The sequence below is a fragment of the Falco punctatus genome, assembly GCF_963210335.1.
Source record: "Falco punctatus genome assembly, chromosome: 2".
NCBI classification, from domain to species: Eukaryota; Metazoa; Chordata; class Aves; order Falconiformes; family Falconidae; genus Falco; species Falco punctatus.
Genome location: NC_137581.1, coordinates 31,177,121 through 31,202,186, shown reverse-complemented (window position 1 = coordinate 31,202,186; position 25,066 = coordinate 31,177,121). Strand labels below are relative to the sequence as shown.

Here is a 25,066-nt window from a genome sequence, read left to right as displayed (position 1 = left end):
GGGCGAGAAGCCCCAGCCCCGGTACCGGTACCCGCCCGCCCCGCCGCTCCCTCAGGGGCCCGGCCCGGCCCGGCCCGGCCCCGCCCGCCGCCGCCGCCCTCGAGCCGCGCCCTCGCTCCAGGTCGCCCGTCCGCCCGAAGCGGAGCGGGCTCCTATTGGCTAGCGCGGAGAAAGGCGCGCGTTCATTGGCTGAGCCGGCTGGCGCGGGCAGCTTCTCTTTCCGGGTGCCGAGGGGGCGCGGTCGCGGCTCCTCGCCGGCGGGTGAGGTGGGGGAGCGGCAGCCGGGCCGGAAGTGACGGCGCAGCGGTGACGCAGTTTTCCCGCGGTTTGGGCGGCGGGCAGGGGAGCGGTAGCCGGCGGCCCGTCGTTACTGCCGCCCGCGGCGGGCGCTTGAACGGCGGGGCCCGACGGCCGCGGGCCGCCATGCCGCCCAAGTCCCCCCGCAGGGCGGGCGCCGCCAGGAGCCAGCGCGCCAGCCCCGACGGCGGCTCCGCGCCGCCCGCCGCCCCCCGGTGAGCTAGGTGGGCCGCGGCGGGCCGGGCAGGCGGCGGGCCCGGGGTGCTGCCGGGGCGCCCCGCCCCCGGGGGTCTGTGCTGTGCCTCCCCCCCGGGCTCCTCAGCGGGGGCGGCCGGGGCGCCCCCCGGCAGCTGGCGCGGGGCTGCGGGCCGGTGTGGGGCCGGAGTGCTGCTGGTGACGGGTTTTGCTCTCGCTAGGCTGGAGGTCGGCGAGGCGGAGTTCGTCGCGCTCTGCGATGCGCTGAAGGTGTCGGAGGGCGCGAGGGAGAAGGCGTGGCGGACCTACGAGAGCCTGTCGGCTGCGGACGGCGCCCCGGTGAGTACCGCCGTGTGACTCGTCCCGCTTGTCGCGTCTGGCCTGTGCCCCCTCAGCGAGCTGTGACCCGGCCGGGCTGCGGGACGAGTGCCTCGCAGCCAGGGCTCCTGTGGCATGGCTTTGTTTTTTCCAAGGGCGGTTAGGCTGATGTTGGATGGTGCCGTGCACGTATCTGTATAAACTGGTTTCTATACATCTCCCTTTTAATATTTTCCCTTAAAGGTCTGGACTCTAGAATTCTTGTAGGTTACTGCTAAATGACAGTAGATGTCATCACCATGTGATCGGCAAATTCTTCGAACCACAAGTTATTTCATATATGTCTGAGTCACTTTCTACAGGTCATCTCATCGTCTCTTTCTGTGTATTTCTTCCTTCTTTATGAGGCTGCAGAAAGGGTCTGGAGAAGCCTACTGCAGAGAAAGGGATGTTTGTAGGCTAAACTTTTTCTTTGTACTACATAATGTTAATCTGTATGTACTTACTGTTGCATTATTTCCGTTCAAAGTTAGTCATTGGGCATGTGTAAACAGATTAAAGTGTTATGCCCTTTCCTGATTCCCTCCCCCCCCCTTCTTCTCAGTGTATTAGTGCTGACTTAGAGAACAGCTACAATAGAATTAAATCATGACCAAAGCTTTGTTATACAGAACTGAATTAGATTTAAAATACCTAGCTGGGGTAGTATTTGCGCTGGGTGGTCCAGCATCCATGTATTTGTTGCGACCTCTGCTTATTCTTCTGCAACTTGAGCTGACCTGCCGCAGCTATGCTGTCACTAGGAATACCTTATTGTCTGTGGTTTTTAAACCGCAGCGTGGGTATACCAGCTCTTGGGGCATTTCGGTTTCACAATGCAATACAGTAGCAGTGTGGGAGGGAGACTGTGTGCAGCTCTTTCAGTAACAGGTACGTTTCTGACCATGGATGTTCCCAGAGAACACTTACTTAAAAGCATAGTCAAGCTCCTCTGTACGAACTAAATTAGAAGTTTTCAGTTCTATTGAGTGAAAAAAACAAGGCAGGTTGTTGGTGTAATTCTGCAAGCTTCACTTGCAGGCAGAATTTTGATTTTACTGATCATTACCTAGCGGTGACCAAGCGAGATAGAGGACATTTGAAACCCTTCCTTTCAGCATCTGAAGATGACCTCCTTTACCTATTCAAACATGGCAATGACTAGATAGTCATTATGACATATAGCTAGTATTTATTGTCTTGCAGTTGAAATGCAATTTCATTTTTCTATTTCAACTATGCTAAGAGCCTTTCAGTGTATAGGAAAAAATCTGTGTTACGTTGTGGTTCAAGGCCTTTTCCTCAAACTTTCTAAAGTGTCAGCAAAGTGTTGAAATGACAAAGCTGGCAAGCATGTGTTTCCCTGGGGACCTGGCAGGTATCGGAGTTGCTGCTTTAGCTGAGACCGGTGCAGGCTTCCCTTGAGTGTTGGTGAGTCAAGTAAATTAACAGCCTGATTAAGGGCTGCTTCTCTTTCAGAGTCAAGCTGTTATCACCGGGAGCCCAGCTCCTCAGGGTGACACTCTGGTTCATGTTGCAGGGACTCATGAGAGGAGGCTGTGTTTAAATACCTACTCCTTTCTCCCCTCGGGTTTAAATACCTACTCCTTTCTCCCTCTTGCAGTTTGTCCTGCAAGCACCAGCTGTATATGTTTAAATCAACATGGTTCAGTGCTAACCTGTTCACCTCTGAACTGGAACAGAGGCTGATTATGCAGCAACTTTCTGTTCTCAAGCAACAAGGGAAATAGCAGGACGCCAGCTGTCCAAATACCTACAAGATCATGTCTGTTTTCCTCAAGTCAAACCAGCTACAGGGTTAGCTTAAATCAACAGACTGCTGATGGAATAGAGGTGGCATCTAGTGATCCCACTCTCAAGCTGTTTACAGAGCATAAAGACCTGAAATCTTACTTTACCTGGTACATTGGCCTTGTTCTTTGTGGTTGATCTCAGAGTTGCATTTGCCAAGCCTCTGAGGATGTGGAGGAGACTTGCAGTGCTAAGTAGGAAGTGGTGTGGCCCAGACAGTAGGTGCTGTGGTAACTGGCAGAGAATCAGGGTGCAGATGTGGGCTTAGACCTAGTCTGAACGCCTGCTGTATCCTTGTTCAATGAATATTTAGTGACTTAAAGTGAAAACATCTGTTAGTACTTTTTGGGTCACTTAGGGTACATGTAATAATGTGCAAAGAGACTTTGCAAGCAAGGTATATGTAGCTTGCAAGTATAAAGCAATTGTTTTTGGCACACATACGCAAAAGATTGTTAGAGTGTAGTAACTTATCAGCCTAAGTGTGCCTGCACTTCAGTCAGACACCTGAAAGTCTTTGCTGGCCAGGTGGGCATCAGTCAGGAGAAGAAGGGTTGGTGTCTGCTGCTCCCTGGAATGAATCCTCTGTGCCAACACCCGCTGAAGCCACTGGTGCCACTGGAACTGGCTGACTCACTGTCTTTTTTTCCTTCAGGATGTCACATCTTTCCACATGGATAGTTTTTCTTTTGTGTCTTGGAGTTGCTGATGATCCTACTTCTTGCTGAAGTATCTTTCTCACTTTGCATAGCTCTGCACTGTAGCTTTTCTTACTGTGCTCTCAACTTACCTGTTTCTGCAGCAGTTTGGGTTGAGGATAATACAGCTGCACCTTATCACAGCTGGGACTTGAATCCTTAAAACAGCTGAACCCCTGTGAGAGGTGTAGAGGAGGAGAAAGGTGACAGGAGAGAGATGGCTACGCAGTCTTTCTGGAAAATGAGGCTGACTTGTAGTTGGAAAAACTAGACCTGCAGAGAGAGATTGTTTAAAACAATACAACTATCTGTTAAATATGGTGGTGTTTCCCTTTGTAGCTGGAGAACATAAAGCTTCCCTCTGTGACAGCGAGAGTTTAATTACACACTTCTACAATAAAATAAAATCTCTTGGGTAAAACCCCAAATGCTAGTTCCAGAAATGTCATACTGAATCAGTGCTGTTGGTGTATGGTATGAAGGAAGGTATCTGATGCATGATTGGAAAGGTGTTTTATTTTTAAATCTGGTGAACTCCTGCACAAGTTTATTGTAACCCTGGAAGTGTACATATAAATAAGAGCTTTTACATTAATGTTGTACAGAGACTTTTGTTCTTTCTCTCATTTCTTTTTTTTACCAAACCAAGCTACCTAGTTAAACAAAATGTTTTCTTAAAGTTGCAGTTCTTACTGTCTTTATTTCAAAACTGTTGCATACTGACAGTTGTTGGCTTAACAGCTGGCTCTGATGCTTGCTGCTGTTGTATTTTTATTTTTTTTACAACTGTCCTGAAATCTGTATCATGAATCAATAGTGCCTGTAAACTCTAGATGGAGTGAATAGATTCAGTGGAATTACTAGTGTACTTTGAGCAACATGTGATTGTTAGAGTAAAAGACTAGGAGAGGTCCAGGGAGCCATACTAATACTGCTAGGAAAAAGTTCAGGGCATTTGTTACGTTCTGCTACTGTTTGTTTTGGTAAAGAACAGCAAAAAGAGAATCTGAAGTAGCATGTTGGGTGATGTAAGCAGGAAAAAGAAATGTGAGTGAATTGTTTAATACATTGGAAAGAACTAACATGAGGAACATATGACATGGTGACTAAATTAGAACCAAACTTCTGCAAACAAAATTGAAGTGGTTTAGGAAATTGATAGAAATTAGTCTGCCAAGGACCTTGAGGCGTAGGGTCTGGTGTGCTTCAGCCTCCTCAGTGCAGCTTGCTGTAGCATGTGGTGTGTGGGCAGGAGCTTCCTTTTGTTGTTTGCTCTTCATAGCAGTGTTCAGGAAGTGTGGCCCGCTGTTGTCCTGCTGCTGCTCAGCTGTTCAGACTCATGAATTCCTGAGTCACTTTTATTAAGTGTCTGTCTAACCCGCTATTAAAAAATTCTGATAATGAAAGATGTGCAGTCTGCATAGTTAGGCCTTCCTAGTTTAACTTTCTTTGCTCATGAATTTTTTCCCTAAGTACTACACTCATGTGTTTCTGTGTTGTAATTCAAGCCAGCGGCGATTATTCTGTACCCTGTGGCTGTGAGGAATTTATTGCTCCCTTCCCCCCACACCCCCTGAAAGACTATAGCATCTGAAGATGTTTCTGTCATCTTTCCTTCTTTCTAATTGCTCATCTTAAGTTCTGAAGTTCTCTCTAACTGGTGACTTACACTGGTATGCAAATGCTGTAGAGCGTTTGATTTGCACAAGAGTTGAAGTATGGTCTTAGTGAAGAAAACTTAAAAGATGAACTGTAGTTTAAGTGGAGGAATGAAATAATTAGTTCCTAATGCTCTGTATAGACCAAAAAGTTTGTGATCAGCAGGTCAAATGTTCCCAATCCATAAAATTTCACATTTAAGTTAAATCAGTTCCTTTTGGTTGTAGTTTCTTATGAAAAATAAACCACTGTAGCTGGTAAACCACCTATCCTCATGTTAAAAGACACGCAGAGGCTTCTGGCTTTTGGCAAAAGCATGAAATGCATAGGAATTGTCTTTTTCCACTGAAGCTTTGGATGGATGACCAAAATTACATGTGTTTTAGGATCCTCTGCTATTAAAGAAAGAGCTACTGAAAGTCCCAAAGCAAACATAAATCATCACCGTGGCCTCTTGCTGGTCATACTCAGTATCTTCGAAGCAGATGTATTGCCTGTATGTGTTGTGCCCTTGTGCTTTAAAAGCATAACTAACTGGCCTACAGGGTTTTTTTTATTCATCTTCTGCCTGTCCTGGGGAAAGACTGATGTACCCTCCAATCCTGCTACATGCAAGAAAAGTGTAATGGGAAGTTTTCATATTGGAAGAACTAGTTTCATTAGTTCAAAACTTTCTGTTGACTTCCATTAGTTAGTATTATATTTGAATTTGATTTAATCTGCTGCAAACAAATAGTAATCTTCCATTCTAGACAATGTTCAATACAAAATTTAAATCCATAGTTGCTGAAAAGTGGAGGATCTAACTGTCTTTACGCAGAACTTCATATGTGTAGGTGGTGCATACAGTGTTCACTTTCAGAATTTTTTACTAAGATTTTTTCATGCTAGTTTTAATTCTGATCAGTTTTCTGTCGTGAATGCTTCTTGATTCTTTTTCCCTGCCATCTTTCCTGCCCTGTAATCATAAACATACCTGTGAATGTTTCTTGTATCCTCTAGCTAGTTCTCTATATTGATAGGGACGTGGTAGCTGAGGTTTCAGTAAGTCAGCAAGTTCCACACCTTCCCCTTCAAAAATTCGTTTTTTAGTATTTATAGTGTGACAGCCTCTATCCCATTTAATTCAAGTGCGGATCTGTGTTTGCTGTTTCTCATGTACATTTCTCTTGACTTTCATTTACGCATCGTCATTTCAAGTTCCTATTCCTGGATCACTTTTGCAGGCTGACATCAAAACTGTTATCAGTGTTGGCAGAATAATAAACATCTTTAACTGCAAATTAGAACTGAGACTTCCTGTGCCCATCTCGTCGTGAGTGGTTTAGCACGGGAGAACCTCTTGAAGGAGAGAACGGAAGTTACTTCTCTCAGTGCCTTTAACACCCTGCCTCTTCTTTCCAGACGTTGTTGCAAGAATCCCAATTCACAATAGTTCAATTTGAGCATTTTAAGCCTATGACTCCTGCAGGTTGTTTTCACTAGATCTAGGCAAACTGGTGATCTGATGGATTAAATAGTAGTAATAGTAAGTCCAGAATAAGAAACAAATACTTCGAAAGAGTTTGTAAGAGATCTTTTCCTACAGAAAACTATACTGATTCAACAGAACTGAGCTACATTGCCCGAAGTTATAGCATTGGTTCCCCAGAATCTGAAATAAAAACGATGTAGACTACTAGGAACTAAATAATCTTTGAATTAGTGATTGGTAGGCTTTGATTTGAAATAAGGTCACTGGAAGTCATCTTAACTGAAACTGACTGACAGTCAAGGGCAAACGTTGAACAATTGTCCTGCCAGTTTTCTGTAGTGGTGCTTTATCAACAAAGATCTTGAGTCAAGCTGTGGTCAAGAGAAAAACCCTCAGAAATGCATTTCTGGCTGTGAGTTTGTCTTACGTCCATTCCCATGCCCTCAAGTCCATCTGGGGTGGATTTTTTGACTATTAAAAACTATTAATTTGTGTCTCAGAATTGGTTTCCCTGTAGTTATGACACTGGCAAAATAGTTGAGTGGAGTGATGCTGCTGCATTTTTGTTCTGTGGTCAGCTTTAACTCCTTTTGTAGGAAAGAACTTGAGAAATGTTTGTGAGCTTTGGGAGGGAAAGGATATGAAGAGAATATGCAGGAAGACCTCCTTACCTCTTCTCCCCTTCTACCCCATGATGTTTATGGTTTGTATATTAAAAATCACTGAAATCCTCATGCACAGGTATGGGCAGATAATCTTGTTTCCTGAGTAACGTGCAGTTCACCTGCATCTTTGGATGTTTTAATCGGCAGTAGCTGATGGGATAGTCCCAGTCTGGTGTTTTTTCATGCTTTCCTCGCTGCCTCAGCTGATGTTAAGAAGCAGGCAGGCTTAGACGTGGCTTACCTTTTCTTTGCTACTAGAAAAAAAAAATAATCTGTTTATCCTGGGTTCTGTGTAATTTTTTTTTTTTGTTAGGCCAGCAGTCATTCAACATCTTCTGTCTGGTTGAGAAGGTGTCCAAAGCATCCTGTAATGCCAGCAGTCGGTATGGGAGTAGACCCAATACGAGTTTGGTTTGCTGTACGCTGTAATGGTTTGAATCTAGTAACAGGCTGCCTCTGGGGCTGCGGTCTTGTTTAATGGTAGAAACAAATGAGGTGTTACCCCCAACCATACTGGATAAGGAGTTTAAAGATTGTTCTTGCAAAACCAGACCTCACTCTTACCAAATAAATCATTGCTATAGCCTTCAAGCATTCATCTTCCAGGGTAGAGCTAAGCTGCCTAGGAGAGATAGGCTTGTTTGAACAGGCAGCAAACCAGGAACAGTTTCACTGCTTCCTAGCACTCTGTCCTTCTGCCCTATGAGATGATTTACAGAGCGGCGTCATGGTCCGAGTTTGCAGGAGCATGAAGTGAAGGAAACTTATTTATTAAACAAGGTCAGCCGACTCCAATGGCAGTGGTGTTCTTGGTAAGCAAGTAGTTGTCCTCCTTCTCAGTAGGTCATTACTTAGCTTCAACACTCAACGCTTTTTATATTATGTCACAGGTACACTAATGCAGGAAGACAAGACATCCTCATCCTACAGAACGTTCTTTTGTTCTTGCGTGCCTGGTAGCTTGTTGTACCTGTCAGCAAAGGATTGTTGAGACTGGCTGAGACTGCGGGAGTGCATTTCTTAGCAAAGTTTTTCTTCGGTGCGAAGACCCCTCGAGAGCAATATTTTTGCCTCATCTTTAGGTTGCTGGTGGTATGTGATGGTACATAAACAAAGAGACAGTGACTTTGATATTAATATCCATTCCTTTATGTATTATCATCTGTTAATAGCTTCTTTCAAAATCGTTTTCTGTTGTACAACGTGTTGGAATGCAGGAAGAAAGTAGTAACTTAAATAACAGTCAGTTACCATGTAGTTGAAGGTGGCTCGTTACTTTAGCATTGAAGCCTGTACTATAACTCATCAATTGCACAAATCGATAAAACTACATTCTCTGGAGGAGGCCCCAGCCAGTCTTCATGGATGTATAAACACTGGTCCCAAGAAAGAAGCAGAACAATTGGGGAAAAAAATAACTCTTGTTGACGGTGCTAGTAGAATTGTTGTGTCATTTATAGGCATGGCAAGCTATTTGTTATGGTTACACCTCTGAGTAAGCGAGGACATGATCAGGTGCTGAAGAGCAGAGCCTTTCAGGTTAGTTTTGGAAGACCACATAAGATGGAGGGGGCCAGGTCTAGTGAAGTCTTATTCTTGTTGTTTTGGGAGTATTTTCTAGTCACCTGGCCCCTGTGGCTTGCAGTGGTGTTGTCTAGGGGGCAGCTAGGTGGAGCAATCAGGGAAAGGATTAAAAAAAGCAGGCCAGGGAGTGAGCTAAGGCTAAGCAGCATAGAAAAGCATAGAAGTTTGGTATTTCAGCTTGTTCACTTCTGGGGGTCTGTTTCAGCCGCACCCTGTAACAGATGTCACATCTGACCTATTGCTGCTGAAGGACATGCTCAAGTGCCGCTCCTCTGCCGAAGTGCTGTGGGCCTGGGTGGTGTTGGAGGTTTCTTTACAAGGATGCCAAATGTCGGAAGAATATTTTATGAGTTTTCTGTTCTAGGAGTCTTGCAGGGCTGCACCCACACCTAGTCTGTCTCCAAAATAGCTTTCTTTCTGAATCCTGTGATATACCTGCTTAAGATTTTAATTCAGTGCTTCTGTAAAACATCGCATTCTAGAGCATTTCTGTTGAGATGCTGTTTTGTTGGAAGGGTACTGGAATCAGAACTGATGCCAAGTGACCAGCTTGTGAACCATCAAGAGTGATCGCCCTGTGGGTGGCATGCCTGTCACTGCGGGGTGGCTTTTCTTTGTGAAGGATGGTTGGTGACAGCCTGTACTTCTAAGCAGTGGAAGACAGACCTTAAGTGCGGATGTATGGTAGGAAAATGCCTGAAGGTGCTTGTTACTATCAGGCTTTACTAAGCAAAGAGACTTACTAAACAAAGAGACTGGTTTGTGGTTCAGCTGTGATAAGTGGTTGAGACCTAGCTGGAGAAGGAAGTGTGTGAGTATGTATTGCCTGCCCTTGTAATGATTTTGGTTTTCTTTCTTATGGCTTCTCTCCCGATTCCTCAACCTTCAGTGTCTTATATGGTCAAATATAGTGACTTAAAAAACAGTCATGGTTTCTGCTTTGCATAAACATTTAGTGGAACCAAAGCTTCTATTTCAAAGTTTTGCTGAATTGTATGGGTAAAATTGATCTTGTACTCTAGGAATAAGTGTTGAAGTGCTTGGTCTTTCGTCTGTAATGTGAAACTTTTAATGGTTTACAGTTATCAAATAATTGCCTATTACAGTCAAATGTTGGCTTGAGGGTGTTCTGTTTTACCGTTTCTAATCCTGTTTGGACAAATGATTGCTTTCCAAATATTACCCACTTTTATTGCATAATAAAAATAAAACCTGTTTTCTCTTTTTCTAAAAGGCTTATAACAAAAAGAAAAAGGAAACATGGGGAGTCTGTATCTTTATTGTAGCAATTGACCTGGATGAAATGACATTCACTTTCACAGAGCTTCTGAAAAGTATAAGCATAAGGTAAGTGAATTTATATATACAGAGAATGTTTTTAAAGCATTGTAAATCTTTGTGCATAACAGGTTAGTTGATTATAAAGTGAAGGTTACTTATGGGAATTCTGAATTCTTGGATAAAATAGTGAGTCTTGCTGTCATGTTTTAGTTGAGGGAGCAATGGTACTTGCTTGATTCAACCATGATTGGCTTTGATTGTATCACACAGCTGATTGTTGTTCTTGCTTAACCTAAAGTCTTCATCAATTGAACTTGGTGTAAATTACACTTAAAATATTTTCCTTTCTTTCCCTGTATCAAGATTTCTTGTAAAAACCTTTTTTCCAACATCAGGCTTAGGCTAAATCAAGAAGTGGGGGGAAAAAACCACACCTTTACTTTAGTTTTCCAGCATGCTGCTCTTTTTCAAACATTTTAATACCACTCTAACTTTCATACTTTTGTACATGCTTTTTGCTAGGGGATTGTTACTGTTATATTGTACATTCACTAAGTTCATAATACAGAAATTAAGATTATAGGACAGTATCTGCTTTTAAGGTAAATTTAGGCGGCAACAGCAATAGGCATACCTTGTGTTTAGATTTATCTAAGAAAAGAATTCCAGTGCTGTCCGCCTGATAACTCTGCCGTGTGTCAAAAGCATGTGCAGGAGCAGAGCTTTTTGATGCTCTAGGGTAGGGGGCTAAGGCAGAATGCTGGGCACATCATGGCAGTAGCCCCAGACTTGGGCCAGAATATTCTTTTCCTGGAAGTCATCTGTTACGATTAGATTTCTCCATACCTCTTCTGCCTTGCACAATCTCAGCTCAGTGGTCAGGTCCTGTGTTTAGACTTCATCTCTTCCTTGACTGACTTGGAACTGCAGGGATGAAATCTAATTGCATTTGTGCAGCAACATTCAGCATGTTCCACCTGAGTACAGACCAACTTGTGCTGCAAACTGAAAGAGATTTTTTTTCCCTTAGGGTTTCAGAGAGTTAAGCTATTACTCTGATTTTGATTCTAGCAATACTCAGTTGTTTGTTAGCCCTGGGCTTTTCGTCAGCTATAAAGCCAAACTGGCAGAGATTTCTACCAATTGTCTTATCCTCTAGAGTCACCCAGATATATTGGAAAGATTTTTCATTCCACAGTAAAAGAATTCCTAAATCAACTTCTGACTGGTTTTATATTCTGGTTTTTAATCTGACAAAGATCCAAAAATCTCTCAGAATACTATATTCTAATAAAGGATCATAATATATTTGATATAATTGAACATATTTGATAGCTTCCTCATTAATTTTTAGCAATCTGCTCATTTTGGTTATGAACATAACAATAAGATGCTTTCTTGATGGCCATAATATTACATGGATGAGTAGGGAAAACTTTGGTCCCCTGTGTAATGGTATTTCTAAAGGGTAGAGATGCTCTTGCACGCAGTATCTGTTGCAAGGCTTGAAATTCCGTATAATTCAATGCATTCATCTCAGTTTTCATTCCCAGGTGTCTCTTTAAGGTGGATGGAGACAAGGTTCATGTTCTTAGAATAGTAAGGACATTTCTAAAGCAGAACTTTTAGGTAGAAAAGGAATTGAGATGTCTGTGTTGGATATTTGTAGTTTTGCTGGCAGGGCAAGGAAGAAAGATGTGTCTAGTTAGCAAATTCTGATTGCCAAGGATATCATCTGTGCTTGCCAAGAAAATTATCTTTCAGTCTAGAGCCCATATTGTGAGATGCCTCTGCCACCTAGTTACCAGTGTTCCTACATCTGGAAAATGTAAAGGTGGGGCTCAAGGTAAATGTTTAGTGTTTCCCAGTCGCTGCTAGTTGTAGGAAGAATATGCTGGAGTCTAGTGAAGTAAGGCAGTGGGTTTGGTTTTTTTGAAGAGCTGTTTCAGAATACTCTTCCTCAGAGTTATAATAATCTGTCATCTTTTTCCTTTTTTTTTTTCACCAGTGTATGCACGTTTTTTCAGTTTCTGAAAGAGGTGGATGTTAACATGGATACTGTAAGCACTAAAGTTGATAGCACTGTATCAAGGCTGAAAAAGAAATATGATGTATTACTTGCACTATACCACAAGTTTGAAAGGTAGTATATGTTTTTCATTTTGAAATTACAAATTCTTTATGGCTGTCAACATTTAAGTATTTGGATTTTTCAAACTGTATATTAGAAGAGCCCATTTAAACTGTGAACTAATATTTACAGAATAGTGAAATGGAACTGTTTACGTATGTTGAATAAATACATCTTACATTTTACTCCGTTACTGTTACAGTGCTCTGTTAAACAATCTCCTTGTTGCAGTACAAACAATAGTAAGAGTAGCTTGACAAGTGATTGCTAGTCCCTTCATTAATCTTTTCACAGATATAAAGAGGATTGGTTTACTATCTAATACTGTGTATAATAGACTTTACATTTCCACTTGCCCACCCCTCCCTAAATATCAATCCAGAAGTTTCTTTCTAAGGAGCTTTGGAAAGAAAAAAAGCACAAATAAGATAGATCCTCTCTCAGATCTGGAACTGAAGGCTGTTTCTTCAAATGTCTAGGGGTGTTGCAGAGCCTGCTCTATTAGTAGTTCACACTTGTAATCAAGGTAAACCTTCCCAAGTATTTTCGCTGACTGTACCATGAAAATCGAGGGGCATTCTCTTTGTACAGAATCAGTTGAATGTACTTCTGTCAGACTGCTAAGAGCTTTCTGTGTGTAACTGAAAATCAGGAGATTCTCATATGCATATTTTTTGAGTTGAAGTTACTCTAAGGTGGTAGGTTGCTGCACTGTATGTCCTTTTACAGGCTAATATGTGCTAGCACAGATGCATATTGGCCAGATCTGATATCCTCTGAGGCAGTTTTTAATCAGTCTCAAATTCTCAGTAGCATATATCAGTAGATAACTTTCATATTATGAAACATTGAAGCATTATTCCATGATGCTTGTGTTACTTGATGCCATTGCTTCAGAATGCTGTGGTGGTATTTTTCACCTACAGGACTGCCTCGCAAACCACAAAAGACTCTCATATGTCCCTTAAGTTACCCTTGAAAGCAGGCCACCTCTTGATAATTTGTAGAATGGAACTTTCATTTGTCTATTCAAAGTCTAATCAGTCATACTTAGTATTATCCTGGGTAATGTTTATATCTCTATTTTTGTGAAGTTTATAGTTGCCCTAAAGCTATGAAGTTCTATGAAAGTTGTAAATAATTTGGTTTTACTAATTGCAAGTCCTTCTGTGCTGTAATAGTGTCATTGTGATTTACACAGGCACATTTTGAGTTTTGTCCCTCCTCTAGCTCTTTCACTTGCTTACTTTTTTTCAAACTTGAATTGCAGTAACAATTTTTTTCAAACAGGATTTGAAAGATTTTTTTCCCCTGCTTTGTTTTTGAATAAACTGAATTTATTTCTTGACGTTACAGGTACCTAGAATAATTAAGAAGCAACATTACACCACAAGGTTTGCAGTGACACTGCAGAAATAGTACAGATTTTAAAAGACCGTTTTATAGAATGTACCATGCAGCTGTAGCATGTATTGTGCTGTGTTTTACAAGCCACTGAGTAACAATGTACATATGAATCTTGTCTTTCTGGAAGAAAACAGTAACAAACTTTATTATACCAAATTAAGATTGTTTTGCTTTTTAAGCTTTGACCTAAACACACAAGCAACAGCATTAGTTCAGCTCTGGCAGGGCTGTAGTTGGTCTTTTGTTAATCTGTTCATCAAGAGTCAGCATTTTTTTAAAGTTAGAATAATGTTTTTTTGAACTGGCGTATTTTTTGCTACATTGAAGTCAAAGATACTGCATAGTTTGCTTTCTGAAAGGTGTTTAAAAATAAGATTTTTTTTTTTTTTTAATTTTCTAGGACTTGTGGCCTTATTTATTTGGAACAACCTAGTAGTGAGTAAGTTTGAGTTTCTCTTTGAGTGTTTATCAAGATGTAAAATGTGCCAGCATTTTACCTTTTACATTAAGATTGACTGAAGTCATAGTATGTCCTATGTTTAATGGGGATTTAGTGTGGACTTTGAATTTCAGTGAGATGATGAGGGTGGCAGAAATGAGATACGTATTTGATCGCTTCCTCCATGAAGGATCGCCACCCAGTGGCAGGTGTCTCAGCATGGTGGAAAGGAACATTTGGAGAGTGAGCTTCCTAATCACGGCAGCAAATGAGTGGATGAAAAGGTGCCTTAGCAACTCCCAAATGAGCTTGAATTCATGCTGTGACTGGAGAATACGGCATTAGTCAAAGGCATAAGAGAGAAAACAACTTGTAACTGTTAAGTGAATTACCTGCATTCACTGTGTTTTCCAAGGACAATATAGATATTTCCTGATTCTTGAATAGCTTTACAGAGACTTACATAGGGAATGGAGTGAGATTATTAATAAACCTAACTATATGGGACATGTTACATGTTGTCTTAAATTGTTCCATAGACTGAAGCATGTTTTTATTACATTATTATTACAGAACTGTTAATGCAAAGTCTTTATTTCTGTGTCTCTGCAGGATTTCGGCTGAACTCAGTTCGGTATTAGTCCTAAAAAATTACTGGATTACTTTTTTGCTGGCAAAAGGTGAGTTCTGATTAAAAGATAGTTATTTTAATAAATACTGTTGAGGTGGTTTTATGGGTTTGTTTTAAATGTCCAGTATGAAACTAGCATCATTATTGCATATATACATAGTATAGGCCTGGAGTGTTTTGATTGTGTGGCTTTCGTAACTACTTAGTTAATATTTTCTTTTTTTAAATGTAATTTGGCTATTCTTTTCACTGGTAGTACTTCCTGCATGTAAATATATAAATATTGTTCAGCTTGCCAAGATTTTTTTTTTTTACTTTAAAGGTTGGTATTCTGTATTTTAGTGTATTCTGTGGTGCTTTATAGTCTGCCAGTATTTTAATAATGGGTGATTACCTGAAAAGACTGGCAGATTTTTTTTAAATAGGCTTTATATATATCATATATAAAATCTATAAATAAAATAAATAATACTAAGTCCCTGAGATTGTTCTTTGAATGCTACAATTCTTCCTTGAGAAGCAGAAGTTCCACTTAAAGCTGAGTGATGAAACAGTTGTATTAGTCCTTGGAGTCCTGTCTCATTGCACTACTGCAAGAAGAACTGAATTGTGTATCATAATTGCTACTTACTCCAGATCTGTTATCAGTGAAGTGTACACATCTCTGCCATCAAAACTGGTCTTGGATCAGCTGAGCTTTTGTGGAGCTTTTTTCACTGGAATTCTCCAAGCATAAGCATAAAACAAAACCCACAAAACTTTTCTAGCCTGCCTTTTCATTGAGAATAAGGGAAGCTAAAATTTACCAGCAAATAGTTGAAGTCACAGGAGAGCTTGAATGATGCTTGCTCATTCTGATAGGAAATAAATACAAAACCTGCATGTGTAAATAGAGCACAGTGTAGTGGTCTGTAGCTGTTTGGAATCACTATTGACTTTCCAAATTTTTTGTGGTGATGCATGCCATCATGGAGCGACCCCATGGATCTTCTCTGGCTGCTGTTCATAATTTGGGAACAGCTGGAATAATGTAGTTTAAAAAGTGCTCTTCATGCTCATATTTGTGTGACTTTTAAGTTATCTCATATAAATTTGACAGGCTGAGCATGTAGTGTGAGAGCACGTCTTGAATTTCTTTTCACTATATACCAGCAGCTCCTCCTTTCTGAACACAAAGCTAATGGAAGACCACAAAAACGAAGGTGAGGAAGAATTGCACAGAAATAAGATGTACATGTAGGTAAAATAGTCTACACAGTTACTCCACTATAGTAAAATGCAAAGGAAATCAGGAAGGAGGGCTGAGAGGTAAGAATTCTTTGCACAATATATTTATATATATGGTATATCTAAAGCAACAAACCTCTTGGGCACCATGTGATTTAAAATGAATAGCCTTTAAAGAACACTGGCATCCTGTGTGATGCTTTCTGAATTCTGATTGTAGTGTTTTATTAAGTCGACTTACTTTATTTTTTCAAAATTACTTTTAAGTCAAACATCTTACAGAGGTCTTCTTTACCTTTTTAAATGTTTGCAGGTAAAGTGTTGCAAGTGGAAGATGACCTGGTGATTTCTTTCCAGTTGTTGCTGTGTGTCTTAGATTATTTTATCAAACTGTCACCTCCTGCTATGCTCAAGGAACCATACAGTAAGGATTTTAGTTCCGTATTCTCTAAAGTAGAAAGTAAATTGGTTAAATTTCTATTAGAGTCATGCTGCCATTCATAATTAACATAATAAAACTTCTTAAGCTTATTAAAAGGGGCTTAGTTCAATTTAGGTAATCGCGAACCTGGATTAAATTATCTGAAAGTGGCAGTGTATGTTGTATAATTTTTTTTTTTCTATTGCTACTATCCATTTGCTATGTCCTTTGCGCATACAAGTTGTTCAGGGGCTTGTTAAAACAGTGGTTTTACTTTGGTAAACAAATTCAGCTTCTGAATTGATGATGACCAAGAACTATTATTGAGGTTTGCCTTGAGTTACGAAAGGAAGAGATAGTGCTATGACTCTGTTACTGCATTGGCGTATAACAATATGATGACAACAGAAAAGTACAAGATACTGAACTATACAGACATTTAAAACAAATACAGGCTGGATAGAAAACCTAATTGCAGTGGTAGCTCAAAATAAAATGGTAGAGGTAAAATGTAGATAGCTTAGCTTTTATTACATCCCCTTTGGTCTTAACTAGTATCTCTATTTTAAGTAAAAAAATATATAATGTGTCTTCACTATAGAAACTTCTGTTCCACAGTAATTTTTTGTACATTCAGTTTTTATACATAATACCTGGAAAAGCTCCCTAAAAAGGTAGAGAAAGTAAGCGTTTATGGTAACTTTCAAAGATAGGATTCTATCGCTGTTGAATATTTTCTTCTGCAAGCTATGGAATCAATATACTGAAGTATTTGGAGACACAGTGTGTAGAAAACAGTTTTTTTTATACTGTTTTTTTTATCCTCTGATGGGTTTGGATGTGGTGCTCAGAGTTCAAGGAGTGTCTGGACAATGCTTTTAGTCATGTGATTTAGTTTTAGTAGTCCTGTGAGGAGCAGGTAGTTGGACTTGATGATCCTTATGGGTCCCTTCCAACTTGAGATATTCTATGATCCTAGGATTTATAGCCTAAATCTACTTGCTTTATTTCTTTTGTTTCACAAATAAATATCCACTTGGGTTATAACGTCATAGAAGATGTATTCATTACTATATTCTTTAAATTCCATGTTTTGGAGGATATTTATCTGACATTGTTCTTACTTGCAACAAATAATTACTAATAACCTCACTTTTACTCTAATGCCAATGCAAATAAAGGGTGGGAGAGGATGGGCTTTTGGCAAGCAAGTGCCTGCCTTCCTCCTGTACCATTCTGAATTTAAATTTGTCCTTCATAGCAGGACAGGCATATGCTACTGCTTATTTCATATGTTATAAAGCAGGTCTTTTTCTAAGAACACTGAACTGAAACTACCGGGTTTTGAACTCTGTTTTTAAAGGGTGTTTTTAGTGAAACTGTGAAGACTACGAGCTCATTATTGGGAAAAGTTTGGGTTTATGCATTGTATTATTGTATTTTGAAAAGAAATGCTACCACTTCAGACTGAATTGCAAACGTGGGTATCACATCACTGTCATAGATGTAAAACATTCGATTTCTAACTTGAAGCTGTGTGATATGTGCAGGTGCTGCGTAAACTGTCGAACAGCGCTTCATTCTTTTAGCAAACAACACAATGTATTGTTCAAGCCCACGTGACCAAGAGGCTTCACATTGTGCTGAATGATGTCAAGCTTTATAATCTGACTAAGGCTGAGGGGATTAAAATGCAACCACTCGAGCAGTGTAGTTTGTCAGACTTTTTCAGAACAGTTATCAAATACAAATGAGGTTACAGATGAGAACAGCCTGCTGGTTCGAGTGTCAGTTTTAAACCAACAGCGTTTAATGATCTTAACATATGTTATTAATATCATTCATGTTTCAAGCTGACGATATTGAAGCCATCTACTTTGAGCTTAACAAAATGGAATCTTTTTACCTCGTTGCATTAAGGTTTTTCAGTATCTTCTTCAAGGTGAACTTACTTGTTCCTGCTTGTTTGCCTGGGGGTATTTGGAGAAAGGAAAAATCCCCTGTAGGACTGTATTGCAGGTTCCCACCAGCACTTAAGGCCTGCATTGACTTTATTAACCTTCAGACACGTAAAGTGAAGTTATTCTTTCAGCTCCTTGTTTTACACTTCTGTAAAAATAGAAATAATACTCATCTGTGACAAGACAAGGCTTTCCTGGCTCTGCGAAACAGATGCTGCTTATTCAAAGCTACTTTAAAAACCATGCTATTGCATTCCGTGTTGGATAGCTTTTTAAAAACAAAATGTCCAAATACTGATACAGGATTTTAAAAATTAGATTTATTTTTGTGTAGGTTTTCTGTAATGAGGGTTTCTTACCCAGCTGAACAGATGAAAAAGGAAATACTTAAGAAGAGGACCTGAAAAATCATATAAAATTTTAAATTTTTAGGTTTAAAAATTTAAATATCTTCTTTCTTAAGATGGCTCTAACTTTGTGATGGGTTCTAACAATTTTTCCAGAGTCTACTGTGACTGCAGTGACTGTTAATGGTTCGGCTCGAACTCCAAGAAGAGGTCAGAACAGGAGTACACGGACTTCAAAGCAAATTGATACCGATACAAAAGTTATTGAAGTCCTTTGTAAAGAGCATGATTGCAATTTAGATGAGGTAAGCCTGTGTTTTAGAATCTGTTTGATCTTGCTGCTAAACCCCATCAGGAATATGCATTTATTTCAGTGGTCTTCTTAAATTTTGATACTTGTGCCTGCTTAATTGTTCTGTCATGCTCGCATTCAGTAGCAAAGGTATTCTACCATTCTGTAATTTCTCTAGTAGGTAGTTTAGAAAAAAACCCAAACCAAACAAACAACACACTCCACACCACCCCCAAACAAGCCCTTTGGTATGGGTGATAACTTTGCTAGGGAAAATGAACTGTGAAGAATGCAGTACAATTTTATAGGCTGATCACAGTGTGTGGCATGTGGATGCGGGGCTGCTCTGATGGGGTTTTGCAGCTGCAACCCATGATGAGAAAATGTACACAAGTACATTGCTTCTGTGTGGGATCTTAAAGATCTCATTCCCCTTTCCCTTCACTGATAAACATATTTCTGTGTGAAAAGGACTGATTTTTTTTTTTTGAATATCCAAACAGATGATGGAAGCAGAAATACAAGAGGGCTGGGAAGAATGCAGTTTTTTCCAAGTTTAGTCATTTAATGTTCCAACAATGGATTATGCTCTGCATGCTTACATATCACTATGTTTTGGATATATAAACAATTTCACTTGTACTTTATTGAAAACAAAACACAGTGTATTACAAAAATGTATAGTTTAGTTTCTTGATTCAAAGACATAAAAGTAATGTATGCATGACTGCCTTATACATTGCTAATGTTATGGTTTTTCTTCTTTTAGGTCAAAAACGTGTATTTCACAAGCTTTATTCCTTTCTTGAATTCTGTGGGTATTGTAGCTGCAAATGGACTACCAGAGGTAATTGGAGGAATTTAAGACAGTTCAACAACGGTTTTTACTTCATGCTAAATCATTTAAGATTCCCCTTACGCATCGATGAAGTTCTAATAGGTTCTCCTAAAATCATCTAGAAACAGACATTGTTTTTCAAGAATGTGTCTTAGCAGGGATTCCAGTATTCTTGGAGTATATTTAGCTTTCACATTTGAATTTTATTAAATCAATTTCCTGAGGCTGAACCAGTGCTTTTGCTCAAAGCGAAACACGACATAAGAGTTACATATCCACAATCTCGGTGAGGCCGTTAGTCTAAAATTATTACAATATCAGGTGTCTGAAGTCAGTCAATAAATATATATAGCCTTAAATTACACAACTTAATTTAAATTATAATTGAGACATGTTACTGTAGTCATTTTGGAGAGATACCCAAAAATTAGGCTCAGTTTCACAGCTGGCAGAGTTTGGACTGCTGTGTTCGTGCAGAATTACTTTCATCTGAGTTACAGCCTGGCTGCAGCAGACTACCTCTATGCAGTGGCATGCAAGAGTGTACCTTAGTAGGTAACTTCTTGCAATATATTTACGTTAATAATTCCTAAAAGAGTAGGTTTAGCTGTCTGTTGCCAATAGATGCGTTAACCTGAAAATAAGCGGTTCTGAAGCTTATCGGACTGAAGGTCTGCGAGGTTCAGCCCAGTGTATATTCTGTTCAGTTTCATAGTGTTGGGTGGGGGACAAAATACGAGACCTGCTAAAGATCTTAATCCCTTCCAAAATGAATTTCAGGATATCAGTAGTCTGTTTAAACTTTTTTTTTATGGGTATAGCTGGGAAGCCCTGTGTGAACTTCTAGGCAAAGGTCATTATGCAGCTTAATCTCAGATTAATGAGTGTTCTCATCCAAGGCTGCTCAATTTAAGCATAGTATCAAAATTAGCAGTCTAAGACTCTGCTGATGAGAAATCTATAAAATGTTGCATTTGAAGAAAAATCCAGTCATATGATCCTTGCTTCTGAAAGTTCAGTGCCTGAGGGGATGTTCTAAAACAAAGCAGAAAGTTACAGCTATTTTTCAGAGGTAGCCAGTTCACGTATGTAATTCAGCTACCCTTCAATCATAGCTGAGCTCATCAGTACAATAGCTAGTAGTATGGGACACTGAAATTTACTTTCATTGTCATAAAAAACTACTGAGCTTTTGCTAAATTTTAACGTTTCTAAAGTCAGAAAAGCTTTTGAGGCTTAATGTTAGCATTTCATTTGTTTTTACTGTTAGTATTTCATTTGTTTTCACAATGTGTTTGATGGTAAGGCTTTATAAACTGATGAATAGATTGATTCAGAACTCTTGGTTTCGGCTGAAGGTTTCTTCCCAGTTAGCCTGATACAGCCATTTTGTCTGAGCTGCTGTTTTTTGCAGTGAGAATCTGAATTTTCTAGAAATCCATGAAATACTGAAATATTCTGGACAAAAAGAATGCATAAACCATTAGGAAGATAATGAAAAGATGATAAACTTTTTAAATAAAAAAAGATAGTGATAATAGGAGTTGAAAGATAATCTTTGATTTCATAGTCCTGATCTCAAGGTTTTAACTCTGGGATCGGTTTGGAGCAAATTCATTTAGCAGTGGTAAGAGAGGATAAGGAGCGAAGCTGTGTAGGAGGTATTTGCAGCTTGCTTTTTCTTGGGAGTGGGAGGGACTAATTTGGGTTCATATGCACTGTTGCCTGTTTTTCCAGCAGGAATTTGCCGGAGCACAGCATCATTTAGCATGTTTAAGGGCATAGGAAACAGATAATTGAGGTGATTGCTTACTTCTGCAGGAGCACAGCAGCACATTTGAAGTGGAGGCTAGTATCTGGCCCTGATAAAAATTTTCCAGACTTGTAGTTAATGTTAGTCACTCAAAATAAAAATATAAAAAAAATCCACAACCAAAACCCAACAAACTTTTCCATGCAAAATGAAGTCATATCAATATGGATCTAATCAACTGACTTTTAACAGTAATGTCAAAAATGACAATGTGGATATGAAATAATGGTCTATGTTTTTGTAGTCATAGGCATGTCTCAAGAGCTACACCAGTACAGATATTAATATGACATGAGGAAAATTCTTAAACTCAGAACAAGGGTTGAATTCGGGTCTTGGCCTTCATCTCCAAACTAGCAGAGACAGGGATCGAGCCAGTTGTCCGACAGCTGTTCTAAGAACAATCGTTTTACATTTCCTGCTGCTGGAGACACCCCTTCTTTCTGGAACGAGAGATATAAAAGCCTGGAAGTGTTAGTTTGATTTGCAAGTCTGTTTCTCCCACTCTAGCTGTTTTTAGCTCTTTTACAGTGTCAAGACCTACATTTCTTCAGAAAAAAACCCTCATGATCATGGATTGTTTTCTCTTACAAAAGATTATCTTTGTGTGTGGGAACAATAATTTTCCTCTGGGTGTGTTTCAGCTGCTGTTAAAAAGTGGCTTTGTGAGCTCCAAGGTAATTAATTCTCTTACCATTTCAGCATGGTATTAATGAGGTAGGACTAGCTTACATTATTCAGGAAATTGTCAAACTTGTTCCTATAAAATAAAGTGTTGAGGTTGTTTTTTTTTTTTTCTCCCAATGTTCTTTGAGGTTGAGGTTATCTCAAAACAATATAACGAGCTGTATCTCAAAAACAAAGACATAGATGCAAGATTATTTCTGGATCACGATGAAACTCTACAGCCTGATGTCATAGCATGGTAATATTTCCATTTACTGCTTTCATTTTATAATAGAAAATGTGAACTTGCATTGTTTTCTGCCTCCTCATGTTATAAATGCGGATCTCTCTGTCCTGTTGACCTCTGATGTTTATAGTTCAGGAAGGTATTTGTGGCATTGCCAGCATTGCTTTATATTATCCTTAAATAATTAGAAAACATATGACTGTGACTCAACTTAAAATGCTTTGGAAGCTCTGCTTTAATTCTTACTCTGTGCAAGCCCCATTTGTCCGGGGGGAACTGAGGAATCGTGAGGAGGAGGCAGAGGCCATGTCATGCCCGTTGGTTAGATGTGCCTGAGGCCAGCTGTCGTGGAATAGCTTGCTTGCGTCCTCCCTGCCTAAAAGATTCTCCTGCCTAAAACCACGTGGTGACATTAGGAAGCTGCCCACTGGGAGTGGCCCTCGGCCCATTCTGACTTCTGACCTGTACCCATGAGTTCTTTGGGTGATGGTAGCCTGCATGGGACATAAGTGTGCCGTTGATGGTTTAGCCAGAGCGAACGGTCCGGTGCGCTGGCACGCTGCCTGGTGTTGCTTGGTAATAAGGGAACCATGGACCTGCTGAGCTGCAAAAATGGCCAGAAGACTGGGGCGCCTCTCCGGTGGAGACGGGCTGAGAGCTGGGCTTGTTCAGCCTGGAGAAGAGAAGGCTTGGGGAGACCTGGTTGTGGCCTTTCAGCTCTTAAAGGGGGCCTATAAGAAAGATGGGGACAGGTGTTTTGGCACATCCTGTTGCAATAGGACAAGGGTTGTAATGGTTTTAAACTAAAAAAGGGTAGATTTAGACTAGATATCAAGAAGACTTCTTTTTACAGTGAGGGTGGTGAAACACTGGTACAGGTTGTCCAGAGAGGTGGTAGATGCCCCATCCCTGGAAACATTCAAGGTCAGGCTGGACGGGGCTCTGAGCAACCTCATCTAGCTGGAGATGTCCCTGCTCGTTGTGGGGCTGGGAGGGTGGGGGGTTGAACTACATGACCTTTAAAGATCCCTTCCAACCAAAGCTATTCTCTTGTTCTATTTGATTTTTTTTTTTCATCATTCACTGAAATTCCAGTGGTTCCTGACAATTCAGCATTTTTGTAACTTGATGTGAGTCTGTGACTTTATGCTAGAAAAATACATTCGTTACAATTGGATTAAAATGGAGCTAATACTAGCTGTAAATATGAATTAAGCTGTTTATAAATGGAATTCTAGAGGGGGGGGGGAAAAAGTTGGAAAGGAACTTTGGAGGTCATCTAGTCCAACATCTTAATCAAAGCAGATCTACTTGGGTTTTTAAATTACATTGTTCTAACAGCTGGAGTGGTTGGGCATGTAGCTCTTCTAACAATCTGTTCCACAGTTTTCAGATTACAAGTCTTTATAGAAAACATACTTTTTTTGAATTACATTAGTTCTTCATAAGTTTATTTTCCATTTCTGTAGCTCACAGTTGGAGAGGACACCACTAAAAAACAATCCAGATGAGGAACTTAATCTTATACTTCCACAGACTCCTGTTCGGTATGAGTTTTTCTTTTAAAAGCTGTGTTCTTTTGTTTAATATCCTAACTAGAAATATTCCTCTTTAGAGCAGTTATTTTAACTTTAAAGCAATTGACTTTGGGGATTTTTTTCTTTCATAAAACAGACTGTAGTCCTGGTCACTAATGATCACTGAGCATGTACTGAGGGGGTGCTGAATGCCCTCAGCTCCTATTGAAGTTGGAAAACAGAAAGCTTTTTATTGAGTTGTTGAAGAAGTGCAAGATGTCTGTAAAATAGATTACTGTATTTGTTCTTGTGAGAATGCAACTTCATACTTCTATGGTAGTAGTTTTGTTTGTTATACATCCACCTTCCTTTCCAATTTCCACTCTAGCTCTGTATCTTCTGGCTTCCTTCCCTGGTACCAAATTGTATATGCACACACATTTCTTCTGCCATGATCTTTTTCTTAGTATTGTTTTTTCTGTATGGGAAGATTAACATTTCAGAGTACCACCATACTTTGGTCTCTTGGGAAAATGAACAGATGTGGTAGAAATGTGGTATTAATTGGAGATTGATCTACAGTCAAATGCAGAAGAACTGCAAGCTTGAATTCAGTTAACAAAGGAAAGGAGATTTGCATGTAACATTTTTCCCTTGTGCCACACAGTTGAGTTTTTTGACAAAATCAGTATGTTTTTGCCTGATGGCGCTTGGAAATTCCTGGACACTCAAGAACGATCCAACTGTGTTACTGAAATGCCGTGTGCTATGTGGACAAACAGTAAGCATCTGCACAGGCAGTCATTCTTAAGGTATTGGGTTTAATAAAACCAGACAGTGAAGTTCTTGTTCCATGGTTGCTGTATAAATACCTTTCATTTTAGCGTGCTGTGGAGGCGACAGAAGTTAAGATATTATTACTTCAGTTTTCTCCAATGAGTAAAATAATTTTTGTTTTTATTAAAAATGCTTCTACAGCGTTTATATGCTTGTAGAAGAATGGATTGGGCACTGGGCTTGTGTATCTGCTATACATCTACCAAATGCCGTCTGTGGAAACTAATTGTTTTCTAGCCAACAGAGCAGCAAGGTTCTGAAAAACTGCTT

At 39.9% G+C, this 25,066-nt stretch overlaps 1 protein-coding gene across 2 annotated transcripts in view; it reads left to right on the top strand.

Moving 5' to 3' along the window:
• Positions 1 to 270: 270 nt before the first annotated feature.
• Positions 271 to 25,066, top strand: part of RB1 (RB transcriptional corepressor 1) — an 82,105-nt gene continuing 57,309 nt past the window's right edge. Inside the window, exons 1-11 of one of the 2 annotated variants that reach the window (XM_080375030.1) lie at positions 271 to 512; positions 714 to 831; positions 9,976 to 10,088; positions 12,031 to 12,165; positions 13,961 to 13,999; positions 14,612 to 14,679; positions 16,171 to 16,281; positions 18,743 to 18,891; positions 19,648 to 19,725; positions 22,345 to 22,454; positions 23,912 to 23,989. In XM_080375030.1, the coding sequence (XP_080231156.1) occupies positions 424 to 512; positions 714 to 831; positions 9,976 to 10,088; positions 12,031 to 12,165; positions 13,961 to 13,999; positions 14,612 to 14,679; positions 16,171 to 16,281; positions 18,743 to 18,891; positions 19,648 to 19,725; positions 22,345 to 22,454; positions 23,912 to 23,989 (1,088 nt within the window). In that variant the 5' untranslated portion in view covers positions 271 to 423. The remainder of the gene's footprint in view (positions 513 to 713; positions 832 to 9,975; positions 10,089 to 12,030; positions 12,166 to 13,960; positions 14,000 to 14,611; positions 14,680 to 16,170; positions 16,282 to 18,742; positions 18,892 to 19,647; positions 19,726 to 22,344; positions 22,455 to 23,911; positions 23,990 to 25,066) is intronic. The other variant, XM_080375028.1, reaches the window with a different exon arrangement.